General features: G+C 44.7%; 1 protein-coding gene across 3 annotated transcripts in view; it reads left to right on the plus strand.

Annotated features, from left to right (window-relative positions):
* Positions 1-16,384, plus strand: part of TRIM44 (tripartite motif containing 44) — a 112,406-nt gene that overhangs the window by 66,582 nt on the left and 29,440 nt on the right. Inside the window, exon 5 of one of the 3 annotated variants that reach the window (XM_070563791.1) lies at positions 721-868. The exons of the other annotated variants lie outside the window; for them this stretch is intronic. Coding sequence (XP_070419892.1) covers positions 721-865 — 145 coding nt within the window. The 3' untranslated portion in view covers positions 866-868. The remainder of the gene's footprint in view (positions 1-720; positions 869-16,384) is intronic. 3 annotated transcript variants of the gene reach the window in all.

Consider the following 16,384-nt stretch of genomic DNA (forward strand, 5'->3'; position numbering starts at 1 on the left):
GATTTGCCCTCAAGGATCCATCAAATCCAAGGACTTCTCACCACCAGCCGCCCACCATCCTGCTCCAAGCCACATAATTTCTCTCTAAGAATCCTTCTGCCTTCCCCTGGTGCCACTCTTACTCATCCTTACTCCCTCCATCCCCATTCTTCCCCCCATTCCATTCTTCACATAGATGCTAGAATGATCTTTTAGGGTGCAAAGAAATCATGTAATTCTTCCATTCTGGATGCTCCAGGATGAATTATATCATGTCTGGAATTCACTTCAGAATAACCTGGGGGGAATGGCCCTGTGAAGTCATACAAGATGGGCTCCCATCCACCTCTCCATCCTTACGCCTGCCCCTCACCCCACTGCTCACTTCAACCACACTTCCTACTTCAGGGCCTTGCTGCTTGTGCTCCCTTCTGCCTGTGTGTTTATCCCCAGATCTTCACGTGTCTGGCTCGCTCGCTCACTCACTCTAGGCCTTTGCTGAAATAGTACCTCTTTAGACCTGCATTCCTTACCATGCTTTGGTTTCCTGCATATACTTGTCACTACATGAAAATGTATTATGTCTTTAACTTACTGTTTTCTTTCTTCCCCACTAGAAAATAAGTGTCATGAGAGTAAAAGCTGTGTCTTTTTCACCACTATATTCTCAGTGCCTAGAAGATAATAGGCAAACAGTTATTTTTTGGATAAATACATAGCTATGCAAACCCCTTTTCTCAGTTATGGAGAGACCCCTGGTTGGGAAGAGGAAAGCCTTAGACTCGCTTGGTGGCACCCACAGTCTGTCGCCTTATGCACCTCATCACCGTCCGTCGCTGCTGCTTGTGAGCCTGCTCTTGTTCTTCACAGACCCCAAATGGGGTAACAGGTGAGAGGATTCCAGGGGAGGGGTTAGGTGAGCACATGTTCGTGAGTCCTTTGAAAACAGTGAGATGTTACAGTGGGAGAGAAAGCCTGTACTTGACGTCAGGGCAGCGCTGGTAGGGAATTGATACAAAGCCGTTTCCTCACTGTTTCTCTGTAGCTCTACCCCTGCGGCTTGGCAGAGACTCGACTCTGGCAACGTTAGAATCGTAAGCCTGGGCCCTTTCATTCTTTCACTCAAACCCTAACCTAAAGAACAACTTGCCCAAGCCATATGGTTCCCAAAATTATGTGAAATCATTCTTACGCATCCTAATTTTTGCTAAGAACCAACTAATATTAAAATATCTAGGGGCATCTCACTTAGACAGGGCTACCATAATGATAGGAAAGTCTTCTCTTGATTATTTTCAGTCTTGTTTTGTTTCTCAGAACATGCCAGACTGCGTTCGCATAAATGAATAACACTGTCCTTAGTCACACCAGATCTAACCTTAGTGCTGTTTGGAATGAGAAAGCCTCATCCTCTGCAGTTGCCAGATTGATTTAAAGGAACTGACCCTCCTGTCTTCAACACTGTGAACCTTGGCTGATCAGGACTCCTTTCAGAGATTCATACTCTTTGCTTTCTTCTCGCACTGGCCTCTCAGCCTCTGTGGCGTCTTAGTAGTTCCATCTCCTTCTCCCCTTACCTCAGCTAAGGAGCCATCTTGCTTACCAGTGTGGGCGCTCGGCACTCCAAAACGTTTCCTTCTCAGTAGAAGCTGACAGCTAATGCAGTGAAAGTTCCAGTTGCTGTAAGTTGTGTTGACACCTGTAGCATAGATCCTACAGCAATGCACTTCCTTACCACACAGGTAAAACCTAGTCATTCACGCAAAAGAAGGACCAGGAGATGGTTTCCTCGTCAAGAGGAAGGACTGGGCTGTTCTGAGAGCCCAACCTGCTGCTCCCTCTGTTCCCAGGTTGAGGGGAGGGAGGTATGGGTGGGAGCTGTTCCCAGCTTCTGGAGACAACTTGATTGTGCACCAAGAGGAGTTTCAGTAGAGGAGAGTGTGGCTCTTGAGTGTGGGGCTGAGAGAATTCTGCCTTCCCGCCTCCACTTGAGGCCCTTAGGTTCTTCCTGGACTGAGTCAGAGTACAAATGTTGGGTCTATGTCAAGATAATGAATGGGGAAAAAAAGAACTGGTTTCCTGTCATAGTCATAATAATAATTAGTAAAAGTATAGAAGAATCTGCTTACTGAATCCTTAGGAAGAGCCTAGTAAGTGCTAAGCACTCGTCACAGGAGTGCTGGCTTGGGCCTTGAGGCTGTGTGTGAGGGTGATCTCTCCCTTGCTTGAGAGGCATGCTCGTGTTAGCTCAGCTTGGAGAAGTTCTTGTGAGAATGGTTGGCTCAGCAAAGAGCTCAGGGAGCAGTCTTGGCCTCCTCACAGGCCTCGTGGAAGCATCATTCCAGATCCAGAGCCACACTGATGGCCAGGGTCCACACTGCCTTTTCAGCAGTGACTTCCGGTGCTGTCCCCCCAGTGCTCGGCTGTGGTGGAGCCTCAGCTGTCCATCTGCTCTTTAACCCGGTCAAGTCCTCCTTTTCCTTCAAGCTCCAACTTATTACCCTCTTCTTCCATGAATCCTTCTCTGATCCTCTAGTTCATTTTCGGACTTACCACTTTCTTCTCTAGTTTATAATTATGTATATGCTCTATCACGCCGGCCACCTGTGAGCTCCTGAGTGGCAACATCTGTACTCAATTTTTCTTTATCTCAGTAACCTGTAGCAGGTCACTTATACTATTTGCTAACTCCATACTGAGCAACAGTTCACCATGTTTCAGACTTGGAAAGTGACTGACTAGGACTCATGAACCCTTGGCCATTCCTTAGATAATAGTGATCATGGCCGTAATAGCTAACACTGACTCAGGGCTTACTGTGTGCCAGATATGTGCCCAGATTTCATTGAATTCTTACAACAACGCCATAGGGATAGAGGCTGTTAGCACCCCCATTTTCCAGATGAGGAAAATTAAACATGGAAAGATTAAATTTGCCGAAGATCATGCAGCCAGTGAATGGTAGAGAGCCAGGGTTTGAACCGAGGCCATCTGGCTGCAGAGTCTCTTCACCATTGTAGGCTTGCACTAAAATAAATAAAATATTTAGTAAATGAATAAAAGTTCTCCCATGCACATCTGCTCTAAAGAGGAGCTTTAACTGTTCAAGACTCGTCTCTTTGATGTTTTCATTGAAATCTACCCACATGCCCTGTCTGCTCTCGTTGAGTCTTCTGAAAAGAGCAGGGATGCAGCAGGAGAGCTTGGAGGGAGGCGTGTGTGCTTGCTCTCAGGACTGACAGAAGAGACCCTTGGGCGGTGCTCTCTCTCTGTCCTCAGCAAGTGACAGGCTGCAGAGGTGCTGGCGTAACAGTGGCTACCCTTTCAGCTTCAGACTCGTGTGCCTTGTGCATGATGAGCCCGGAGAACAGCGGCGTGTCTGAGCCAGCACTAGTACACGCTGCTGTCTAGAAAAGCAGAGTGCCCACTCAAGTGTGTCATCCTGAGATGGTCCCCAAAATAAACAGACTTGTGCAGACTCCTGCTTCCACAGCTGAGGCCTGGCTGTTTCCTCTTTCTTCTTTTAACGTAATCTTTCTAGAGGCTGTTTCTCTTCCTCCCTGCCTTTGAGTGATAGGGCTGACATGTGGGAAGAGGCAGTGATCTCCTCCTTCAAAGGTTATGTCTCTATCAGACCTGAATGTTGTTTAAAATTCAGTCCTTTCCTCTGGAGCTCTGAGGCAAGGTGAGGAATTCTCGGGCCATACTTCTGACTCCCTGAGGACTGGAAGAAGAAGGGTGAGCTCTTGCCCTGATCAGCCAGCATCAGTCAACAAACACGTCTTTACTGAGCCTCAGCCAGGTGCTTAGGCTTGTGATAGGATGGAATCTTGGCCTGCAAATTGCTTGCAACCAAGGCGAAATGGAGGAGGGTAGTCAAGATTATAATATAGAGAATAGTCAGCCAAGAATAAGATAATACATAATTAAACCAAATGTGTGTTTCAAACTCTGGCAGTTTTAAGAGTTCTCAGAATCAGTGTGATGCACTGGTTAAAGAATATGGGCTTTAGGGTCAGAAGTTCTGGGTCTGAACTCCAGCCTTATCACCTACTACCTATATAACCTTAGCCCGACTATTCAGACTCCCTAGGCCTTGGTTTTCTCATCTGCAAAATGTAGATGATAATAGTGTCTGAAATAAGGTTACTGTGAGGATTAATGAGATGATTCATTCAGTGAGTCAGCAAAAAAAAAAAATCTATTGAGTGTCATCTTTGTGTAAGTCACTCTTCTTCTAAGGGCATGGGGTGTGCATATGCACTCAGATTTCAGTGGCAACAACAACAAACATTTATTTCTCTCAGATGATGCACGTTCACTATGGATCAGCATTAGCTCTGCTCCCTTTTCCTGCATTCTAAGACCAAGACAACAGAGCAGCCCCATGTGGGACATGCTGGCAGAGGGGAAAGAGCAGTGGCAAAACTGTGCAGTCCACCCCAGGAGAGCAGAGGATCACTGCTGAGGAGGAGTGGGAAGTGATCCAGCTGGAGAGGCAAGTCCTTAAGGCCCACAAGATTAGAACATTGTTGCAGTGATTCAGCTGACAGGTCTTGGCATTCTAGACTTGGATAAGAACGATAGCAATGGGGAGAGAAGAATGGGTTGGGGAAACATGCGTGGGGGATGGAGAGGACTTAGTGTGTGGCTGTCTTTGAGGAATTAAGGAGTAAGATGGAGCTAAATCGGGAGCACTGGCTTCCAAGCAGAGCTCTGCCACTACTTTGTTAGGTGTCTCAGACAAGGCATTGAACCTCTCTGAGCTTGAGATGGAACATGTATCAAGGAGAGGCCTAAGTTTGATGTGGCCCTGGAGGTTCCTTCCAGGTCTGTTCCTCTATGGCTTTCAGACTCCGAGGTCTTTGTCTTAGAGACCACAGACTACTGGGGGTGGTGCTACTGGGAAGAAAGATTGGTTTGGAGAGAAAGATTTATAATAACTCCGTTTTGCATTTGTCTCAGCCCATTGGGTTGTGTGCCTTTTCTCTTTCCCTTTGCTCATAGCCCTCACTTTTTCCTTGGCTTTGTTGTGAATCCGAAAAGGAGACACTTTATTTTTTGTCTCCAAAATGGGATCTTTGGGAACACACAGGGCCTTGAGGCCAAGGGACTAAAGTAGCCTTGTGCGCAATGGTTCTCCAGTATCTTTTGGTATCCTGGCATCTTTATACACTTCTTCTAGCATATTCCACATTATAACATCTTCACTGAGACGTCAGCCTGGGAGTCTGTCTGGGGAGAAACGTTCTTGTCCTCCACCCCCATGTATTCACAGCATCAGAATTGCTGCCAGCTCTTCCTCCTCTCAAGAGCATGCTTCTGCCTCTTTTATCCTTTACTCCTTTCCTTGGGAAGAGGAGTAGTTTGTCTCGTTGGCGAGACTCTGGCAGTCATTTGGCCTCTTCTCTGTTATGCGGGGTTAATGGATTAACAATCGCCGCACTGAGAGACCACATGGCCATTTCTTTCTCTCTTTTCTCTTGCTTTCTTGGACCTCTTGGTTCAGGTGGAATGGGCCTTCCTTGCTCTTTCTGCTCTCTCCATTGCAGTAAGCAGATGAGGAAGGAATTGCCTCTGTTGGACTCAAATAAGTCTTTGTTCCAACTTCTCCATCACTGACTAGATGAGTAAATTAAGTCACTGCTTCCCTGAGATTCAGATAACTTTAATTTAGTGGGACAGGTGGCAGGAGTCACCTACTGTGGCCTCAGACACCAGTCTATCTCAGTCAGCACTGTACTTTGTTAATTGGGTGTCCATTAACAAACGAAGTACCTCGATCACAGGTTAGCTCCTCAGTCTCTGCTCTCCTTGTTTGAAATTGGAGAATACAGTGAGTAAGTGACACTGTGACCTTCATCAGAACTCTTTCGACATCACTTCACAGCTGGTAATGGCTTTCTATCCCCCTTCCTCAGCTTTGCCAGTGGGAAAGTGCAGTTATTAAAGAGGAGACTGTTTTTCACCATGCATCCTAAGAAGTAGTTTACAAAGCTGAGTTGCCATCAGCCAGTTTCTGCTTGATCCCTAGACTGTGTTTTTAGGACACTCAGTCTGGCTCAGTATCTTGGCATTTTAACCACTTCAGCCAAAATGCTGGGTTTGGTACTTTTCTCATATGGTCATTTTGGTTAAATGATTACTTTGACTTTTCAGTAGTAAATTTCTGGTACAGTCTGAGCTCACTGAAGATGAGAGTTGTGCTTAACAAACAGTTGGGATTTTTAACTTCCTTTCTATCCCCACCCCATCAGTTTTGAAATATAGCTTTTTAGCTGCAGGTATTTAAATTATGGCATGATACTGGTACTTTTTCTTTTTTACTAAAATTACAGGCTGGCTCAGTTGAAATAGTTAAACCTGTTTGTATGCATAGTTGTAACCCCAGTTGTGATCTGTTACAGAAAAATTTTAAATCTTAATTATCGTTTCCAGGAACTCTGCCAGGAGACAAAGATAATGGGCATTGATCTGTTCCACTAGCATGTGTGCTAAACATCATGCAAGGCACAACAGAGAGAAAGGTTGAGCCATAGGCCCTCCTCTCAGGGCACTTGTGGTCCAATTAAGAAATGAAACTCATGGGCCAGGCCCGTGGCAGAGTGGTTAAGTTCACATGCAGCACTTGGGCGGCCCGGGGGTTCACAGGTTCAGATCCTGGGCGCGGACCTACACAGTGCTCATCTAGCCATGCTGCGCATCCCACGTACAAAATAGAGGAAGATTGGCACAGATATTGTCTCACGGACAATCTTCCTCAAGCAAAAGGAAGAGCATTGGCAACAGATGTTAGCTCAAGGACAGTCTTCCTCACCAAAAAAAAGGAAAGAATTGAAACTCATGAGCAAAGAATTATAGTATAACAGTATGAGAACCCACATAAAGAAATGTGTTAAGTGCTGTGGGAGGCAGGGTAAAAAGTGACTAATTCTTCCTGGGGAATCAGGGAAGATTTCACAGATGTTGACCCATTCAAACCAGTGACCTGAAAAGCGCTATACAACAGTAAGTTGACTGGTGGAGGGTAGAGAGTGGATGTCATAATAGTAAGCTCTGTTTGTCACAAGGGGATTTCGAACCATGGTTCGCACAGGGAAAGTATGTACTATATCACTGTTTAGTCCTTTGTTGGCATTGCACTTTATCATGTCATGAGAGCTTTGCCGGCATTTATCCTTCTGGTGCTAAAAAGATCATGGACATAATAGAAATAAACTTGAGGCAGCCATAATTTGGGGCCGTTTCAACTTTGAAGTTTCATTCGTTCATTCCCTTTCTTTCTGTGCAATCTAAAAGAAGGAGATTTAGGGGTTTTTTTTTAACCACCTCCTACTTCTTCCCTTGTTCTCTGTTATAACTGTGGCTCCTGTTTCTTGTTGTATTAGTCAGAGACTGTTTGATGGTAAGGAACAGAAATCCACCCGGACTGGTTCAGATAACGCAATGGACTGTGGAAAGGATGTGGCGCATTTCACGGGACCCAATCAAAGGAAGCATTTCTGTGCCTGGTGGAGAGAGGGGTGGGAGTTGGTTAAGACCAGAGGCTGCTCTCTCAGTCCTCACTGTGTTTCTTTCTCTTTCCTGCGTCACTCTCCACCCCACAGAGCAGCCGTCTTCATTTCCTTCTGCCTCTCCTCTTTCTTTATAATTTCAGCTTGCCCTGACACCACTTTGGCCCCTGCTGTATAGCAGTTTTCTGATGCAGGATAGAACACTGCCTCACCACAGTCTCAAGAGAAAACTCAGCCAGTTCATCTGTCTGGTAATTAGCTGCCCTTGAGTTAGGTGTCATGCCTCGTCTGGTCAGTCAGCAACAGTAAAAAAGGGTGTGGGGAGGAGGAGTCATGTGGTTTGTAAGGCTTCTCTTACCCCAAGTGGGGGCAGGGTAGAAGGGTAAATTGGAAAAGGTAAGCAAAATTGACTGATGTTCTGCTGTGCTACCATAGAGAGGCAAGCTAGTGTATAACCTGAGATGACAATTTAGTTTTTCTTAACACAGTTTATAGTTAGACAACAGAGTGCCCCTAAGTGCTCACATCTAGTGTCCATTCCAGAACAGGTTCCCTTTCTTATACACCTAGCGTTTCACAGATAAGCAGAATAGTAAAGGTTCAACCAGCACATGGCTCCCAATGGCACCTCTGTTTCTCATGTGTTTCTCATCTCAGCTGTGACCTGTTATGGGTCAGGGTCTATAAGAAAAACCATGAATTTGAAGTCACTGGAGTTACTTCTATCTTTTGCTAATTTGGTGACTGTAAACTAGTTCCAACTTCTTAGAACCTGTTCCCTGATTCACAAAACGGCATTGACTTGTGCCTCGCCAGCCTCCTTGGGTGCTTATGAGGAGCACATGATAAATGTGTGTTGAGTGATTTGAATAGAAAAGCACTATACAGATGAGTTCGATGATTAATACATTGTGGTAGAGGTGGGAACAAAGATAAAGTTTTTTGTTTGACATTTAACATGAGGCACTAAGGAATAAACCGTCTGGCATCCGCTCACCTAAGGCAGGGCGTAGCTTTAGGCAAGACTCCTAAGTACACCAAGTTTCTGGCTGTCCAGCTCGAAGTCTCAGGCTGTGATCAAGCACTTGGAGTTCCTTGGTGAAAGGTGTGATGGAAGAAGGAATAGTTGCATGCTCCTCCATCGGTGCACCTGTCATCATGGCTCCTATTCGTAATAGAAGGCCTTTTGTTTTGTTCATTTTTGAGCTGAAACTATTTTAATCATTATAATGGTATTAAATGGGCTGCTGTCTAGGGTGCTTCTTTTAATTAGACGGTGATGGTGAGAGAAAAACATGGATCACAAATTATTCCCATTTTCCAAACATATAAAAGAAGCTAAATAATGTGTTGAAGGCCGCTCCGCTAGTAAGTTGAAGAGCTAGGATGCAGCCCAGTTCTGTCTGACTCCCAGTGCCACGTCTCCCCCAGGCCTCACTGCCCCCAGGCCGTGGAGCCCGCTTGTTCAGGCCAGCGGTTTCTGACTGGCTTCCTCAGGTCCCACGGGATCCTCGAAGATAGAAATAAAAGTCTGTGAACTGTTTTCAGTATTCCAGAAATCGTAATGGGACATCTCACATTTAACTGCAACCAGGGTAGTTATGTTAGCTGTTTTCTCCCATTGTGACCTAATTTTTTAGTTATTAATTTATACAAGAAAACTAATTAAATATTCAAAAATGCTGTTTGTTAGACAAGGAGTTTTAAATTCTGAAGCCTATGGAGGGCACATGGGGGTTCTTGGTAAAAAGATTGTGAAATAGTCTAATCCAAAGACCACAAACTGAATCTAACCTAAGGATGTGGTTGTTTTAACTCATAAAGTATTTTTTCAATTTATGAATTACTGATCATTTAAAAGTTGGAAGATTTTACATCAAAAAGCAGATTTTTTAAGCTTCTTTTAAAAATTCAGAAGTCCTGGTAATACTGGATCCGTATTTCCCCATGACATTGACCAGCTGGCCCCTTACGTGGGGCATGCACTTTCCAATTTACTTGTCTCCGCCTGCCCCAATTTGTTCATTTCGTTCATTCATATTCCCTACCAGCCTCTATGACCACTCGAGTCTGTGATGCCTGGGCTACTCCAGTCTCCTCATTTTGTTGCTCAGTGATAGAGTTAAACCCACTCGTTGGCTGTAATCAGTCACACCTGTGTCCCCTGTACAATTTTGTGCCTTGGTGGTCTTGTTAGTTTAAGGTCTTTCATGCAAACTTGTCTTTTTGGCTCTACTGTATCTTTGAAAACAAGAGCCACATCGTCATCAATTCAACAAACACTGTTGGCATTGTTTAGGCAAAGAAGATGGAACTCCTACCCTGAGGAAGGCCATTGTCTAGCCTTGTTTTCTTTAATTTCTGAAAGCATCTAACACCCTGATAGGTACCAAGTACATGTTCAAGACCTGCTTTCTGGCGTATTGTGATTAACACAACGGGGTTTGCTGCCAGACCTAGATTAGAGTACTGACCCACCGTTTATTGCCCACTTAGTTTAGGTAAACTCTTGCATTTTCCTGTCTGTAAACGGGGATAATCATAATGCCTGTGGAGTGAGATGAGGATTGATGTTCATAAGGGGTTAGCACAGTGCTTCACAGTGAATAACTGCCAGATTACGGTGACTTATTGCTAGAGCTAGACATGCACTTGGCACTCAGTTAAAGCTTGTTGAATTAACAAATGAATGGGTAAAGTAAATTGAGGGTAAGGAATTAAACGTGCCTGTCAAAGATGATTTCACCAAAAATGTCTCTAGCAGGCTTGGAGACCACAGACTTTTGATGGCTTTGAATGCTGTGGTTTTGATGAGACTAGAGGAAGCACATGTTGTGGCAGAATCAGCACCCAGAGTTCTTTAAAACAGATTTATAAGCTTATTTCTGTGGAATAACATCAGCCCTAGTTTAATGTAAGTTGATAGAAGGTTGAGAAGAGAGGAATAAATATCTAATGACCTTGCAAGGCAGGTTCGTGCTCAGGGTTTTGAGAATGTACTCAGGACTTCACACTCGGCCTGTGGGCTAAACTCCCAGATGCAGCAGGTTGGCGTTTTCTCCCTGAAGGGTCATCACAGTTGCTGAGCTGGCTGCTGGGAGGGGAGGAAGCATTAGGCCGATTTTCTGGGCCCCTGGACTGCTCCTCTGTTTACAGCCGTAAGGGACAGACAGAGGGAACTGACTGACCTGATGTGCACCGTCACTGTCTCATTTAGTTGTTACACTGATCCTCTGAAACAGTTTATTATAGTGATGACAAAACTGAAGCTCAGAGACATTAAAGGAACACGTTCCAATTCTCGTACGTCTTGTAAGTGGCAAGACCGGGACTCTGGCTCTTTCCCTAACTCCACGTAGCTTCCCAAAGCCAACCTCACCACCTCCAAGTATTCATGGTGGCCATCAACCCCATCCTCATCCCCACTCCCAAAGGAAATTCAGGTAAAGGCCAGCAAAATGGATTTACTGAGTGAACACACACTGCCCACTTTCTTCTTCATTTTCAATACATGTTTATTGAGCACTCACATTATGCCAGGTACAGCTCTGTTGCTGAGGATACAGGGTGAACAAGAGAGATGAGATCCCTTCTCTGGTGGAATTTAATTCTATTGGGAAGAGATAGATGGAAAAAACTAGTAAACCACTAAATGAACAAAATAATTTGAGATAGCAGTGTTAGAAAGGAAATGAGGCAGGGTGATTTGATAGAAAGGGGCTGGGGAACAGAAGCTTCTGTAGATAAGGCCGTTCACAGAGGGCTGAGGAGTTTGCTTTTGAGCTGAAACTTGACTGAACAAAGGAGCCAGCCAAGCAAAAATGGGCATGGGGAGCATTAAAGACAAAGGGAACCAAATGGGAGTCAGACTTGAAGCTGGCACTGGGTCCATCACAGGAAGCCCACTGCTCCTTTCAGACTGCTCTTACACGTAATGTCCTTAACAGCAAAGTGTGTTTCTAATTTGTCATCTGAATGATAATATCACATTATTTGACATTATTATTTTTCTGGGTATTTTGGCAATGGGGCTAATACTGTTACTTCAAGAAGGCTGTGATCTCTATAAGTCATGGAGACAAGGTGGCTTTATAGGAAGAGAGAGGACACGAGTTTGCATCTGTTTCCTAACATAAAACCACATACCTTAGACTCAGCCTGAGGAGCTGCATACTGCATTCAAGGATTGTAAGGATCCAGATATGGCAGAGTCAGCAGGAAGCCTCCAGAAGCCCCAGTCACACAGACACAACTCAGACACCTAGGAGGGGAGCTGCTAGATGATGTGAACGTTTGTTTTGCTGCCCAATGGGATTATTCTCAGGATGTCTTTGCTTATCACAAGGGGTAAATAGTAAAGCAACAAAGAAGGAAATAAAATTATTTTTGTGTAGATAGGTAGGCACTAAATACACAGCATAAAATAGTATTGGGAGTAGGAGTGGGGGAATGTCATAGATTCAAACAAGGGTCAAATGGAATAACTTTTAGAATGATAAAAACCACTGCCTAGACCTATGCTTTCCCACCCAAGATGCCCTGAAAGTAGTGACAGGAATTGGAACGCTATTTGCAGTGTTTCAAAAACATGAATGGATGATAAGGCTACCGTTTACTTCATGCCCTTTCAGGTCCTTCTTTCATCGGCTTATTCAGTATTTCAGCCAGTCCCTAATGAGTTTTCTACTGTGTGCCAGGTATTATGCCAAGTGCTAGGAAATGTTTTAAATGGCTGAAATGGGAATCCTTGCTGTTGAGACATTTTAACCATCTGGTGGAGCAAAGAGACACATAAATGGATCATTACAGAGCAGTTTAATATATACTGATAGAAGTGTTTATGGAGTGCTTTAGAAGTCCAAAGGGCGGGGGAAATGCTAGGGATAGGGTCTTGGAAAGCTTCCTAGAGGAGATATTGCTAAATCTAAGTTTAAAGGACATATATAAATTAGCCAGATGGGTCCAAGGGAATGAAATTCTTGGCAGGGGAAAGATCATCTACTTATATATAGGGCTTTTAATTCTCCAGAGTACTTAGGCATTGTATCAGAATTGTGTTCAGCTTTGAGGAAGAGAAAGCTCTGGTATTAGTAGCTTAAGCAAACAAAGGTTTCTTTGTTTGACATAATAAGTTTGGAGGGAGGTGACTGCTGGCTTTGCTTCAGTGGCTGATGATGTCAGTACTGCCATGTGTCTCTGAGACTCCCTGGGCTTTTCCTTCCTGCGTGTTACCTGATGGCTGAAAGAGGATGCAGTTTTGGGTGTCATATCCATGTTCAGACATGAAGAAGGGATCAGAAGAAGGGCCCCTCCCCAGACCAGAAGACTTGTCCTTCTGTGTCATAGGCTTGAACTGGGCTACACCCTACACACACACTGCAGTTCAGGCTTTGTAGACACATATTTAACCCTTCCACCATCCAGAGTAGAAAGCTGCCAGACACATTTCATTTCACTTGCTCTTCATAATAAGCTCAAGAAGTAGGAAGAACAGGTGTTATTAGCTCCACTTTACATAAGAAGAAACTGAAATTTAGAGAGCTAGGTGATGCCTAAAATCACGAGCTGTACATTTATTTAGTGATAACAGAAAGAAAAATGAAGCTAATGTTGATCGTATGCTTATTACACACCAGACTGTGTGCTGAGCATTTTATGTGTGTCCTCTCATTCCCTCCTCATGCAGTCCTGTGAGGTAGGCTCTCCTCGTTTTGCAGGTGAGCAGTCTGAGCAAAGCTGAGATGTGAGGAGAAAATGACGTAACTTGCCTAGGGTCACAGAGCTGGCATGCAGCAGAGCCAGGTTCAAACCCCAGTTCTATGGAATGTCAGCCTAGTGCTGTTCTTGCCTCCCCTCCCTTTGAGCCGTCAGAACTTTCTCCCTGAGGATCCAGTGAAGTGCCGTCTCACTGATGTTGCCCAGAGCCCGTGAAGCCGCCCCATGCCCCTGCTACTCCTTTTAATGTATTTGACCCCCTCCTCTTTCTTCATTATTGCTTTTATGGACACAGAATGCAGCAACACATTCTTTCAAATGTCCTGCCATTATGAATGCATTTCCTTTCATTGTAATAGCACCGACCATAATGAATACATTTTGTATCCGTGCAGATGTCACTGCTGTTCTCAATGCACCATTCTAATTTACGTTGGAAAATGAATACTTAAAGTATTGCCCAGGCTCCCATTACTCCAGAGGAAATGAGGGGCACCCTGTGTGTGTGCATATGTTTTTGCGTTCACGGAGCAGATAGAATGTTTTGGTCAGAATGAATTGTGTGCCTGAAATGAGAGTCTGGCCCTTTCCTGGAAGGGCACATTGGAGGTGATTTGCTGTGCGTATCAGCAGACCTGTACAAGCAGGTTTCTTTGTGAATGGGTGTTTTGGCCTACTTAATGGGCATAAATTATAGTTAGATTTTGTTAGAAAGGGAAGGAGGAAAGCCTTGCTGACTGAGGAATCCCAGTTTTGTGGTACCCCAAGATCTTTGTGCCTTCATGTGCACAGCCAGCAGGTTGCTGATGTGCTTGGTTCCAGCAAATCACCCCGTCAGTAAGCCCCACACTGTCACAGCCATTTTGACGTCGAGAGTGAGTAGTGAGACAAGCCTCCTGAGGAGCAGGATGTACTTGGTTTGGGATTAGTTATGTGAGCTGATCTTCATGGTGAGAGTCTGTCTGTGAGATAGACGGATGGTGGTAGTCATGGAGTCTGAAATGCCAGATTGTGGTAGAATGCAGCTCCTTGTGGAGAGAGACTAGGGTACTCAGCTGTCCACGAAGGCCTCCCCTATGTTTGAAACAATATGGGGTCCATAAGGCCCTGGACATTTAGCCTGTCTGTAGGGGCTTCTTCCGGTGATATCTTTCTAGATATGTCTATGCCAAACATATGCTTTCTGAGGCTTAGGGTCTCAGCGGTTACACAGTATCTGGGAAATAACCTGTGAGACCCAATGTGGTGAATCCTCATTCAAGGGTTCTAGGAATTAAAGAGGAGGAAATGTGGTGGAATGTTGGAGTATTTTAAATTTGTGTAAAACACTGCATTTTTATACCACATCTCTTCCAGCTAAATCTTTTCAATATGCAGGAGTTGCCCCTTAATGAAAATGGCTACTCAGTTTAGGATTAATAACTCAATAATTGAAAGGCAAATTAAAGAAGGAATACAGATTACAAACTGCATTTAGAATGGGAGTATGTGTGTGTGTATACACACATATGCAATATGCACATATATTGGGGGTCTGGAAATGTTTGTTTTGCCTTTAACAAAAAAGGGCAAGACCCTTCCTAAAATTTAGCTTGTGGAAGAGTAAAATTTCTCTCTATATCTCCAAGTGATCTTGAATGTTACCAGCTTTTTATTGCTCAAAGTCTACTATCAAAAAACTAGGCTGTGGGGGGCCAGCCCCGTGGCCGAGTGCTTAAGTTCACGCACTCCGCTTTGGTGGCCCGGGGTTTCGTTGGTTCAGATCCTGGGTGCAGATATGGCACCGCTCATCAGGCCACACTGAGGCGGCGTTCCACATGCCACAGCTAGAAGGACCTACAACTAGAATATACAACTGTGTACTGGGGGGCTTTGGGGAGAAGAAGGAGGGGAAAAAAAGAAGATTGGCAACGGATATTAGCTCAGGTGCCAATCTTTAAAAAAAAAAATCTAGGCTGTGGAATTTCAATATCTGTTCTTTTCTGGTCCATAGGGAGTGCTTTCCCCTCTAAGTCTCTGGAGGCTTAATTTTTACACAGTGTGTCACCGGACTTTTCTGTCAATACCTGAAAGATAGACTGGAAAGAACTAATTTTCCCAAATCTACTTAGAAATAAAAGCCCAGATAAGACGAGTGCAATAACCTTAAAGAAGTTATTGTTCTTTGCTTCTTTCATGCGAGAAAGCTACTAATACTTGTCCTATACTGAAAAGTCTACCATTTTACAGGAAATTCTGTAGAACCAAATATACTGTTTGGGGGCTGAGCTAAAACACAAATGAATCTAGCTTTGAGTTGAATCCCTGAGTCCCATATTCTCCATTCTTGCAAATTCAAATGGCAGTAATGCCTGCCGTATCCTCTAAAAGACAAGGCCAAGAGGCAAACGCTCTCCGAGCTCGCCATGTCTGCACAGTCTGCCCCACTGTGCACTGTTTCCTCAGGGCCAGTGAATTGAAGCATGTTTTCCATTTGCCGGGGAGCAAGGTTAGTCTTGCTCCAACCTAGAAAGCCTTTCTGAAAGGAGCGCAGACATGAAGGTGCAGATAGAAGCTGTCTCCTGCGGCAATGGCTGCGGGTTTCTGTGGACAGAGGGCAGAAGGTGATGCAGTTCACCACCAGAGTGGCTGTGTCCGAAGTACAGGAGACTAAAACCTAAGACCCAAGAAGAACCTCTGGGTCTCCATGCCCCTGTGGGGGTCAGAGTGAGGAGCAGGGGTGAGGACACAGTATCAGCCTGATTCTCCTTCAGTTCACTGCTCCCTGCTCAGTTAAGCTGGCAGGCAAGCCCGGGAACCAGCCCAAATTAGCCTCCCAAGGATCCGCTCATCTCAAGAGAGTTCCTCTTGCAAATGTGCCTTCAGGGGACTATATAACTAGAAGCAAAGCCATTTGCATTAATCCATCCTACACATGTCTTTCGCCTCCTAAAATGCTCAAGGTTCCTGCCATATATATATATATATGTGTGTGTGTGTATATACACACACATAGAGAGAGACTATGTTTCTAATCTCTAAATAGCCTTCCTTCCAGTCTGCTCTAAGCTGATTGAGCAGCAAAGGAAAGGACCAGCTCCTGAGGGAATGTGGCGCTCTGCCTCCTGAACTTAAGTTGTCTGTGCTTGCACTGCCTCTCTTCTGTTGTAGTTGTTCTTGGCCATGAAACAAACTCA

Source organism: Equus przewalskii, chromosome 11, assembly GCF_037783145.1.
Source record: "Equus przewalskii isolate Varuska chromosome 11, EquPr2, whole genome shotgun sequence".
NCBI lineage: Eukaryota > Metazoa > Chordata > Mammalia > Perissodactyla > Equidae > Equus > Equus przewalskii.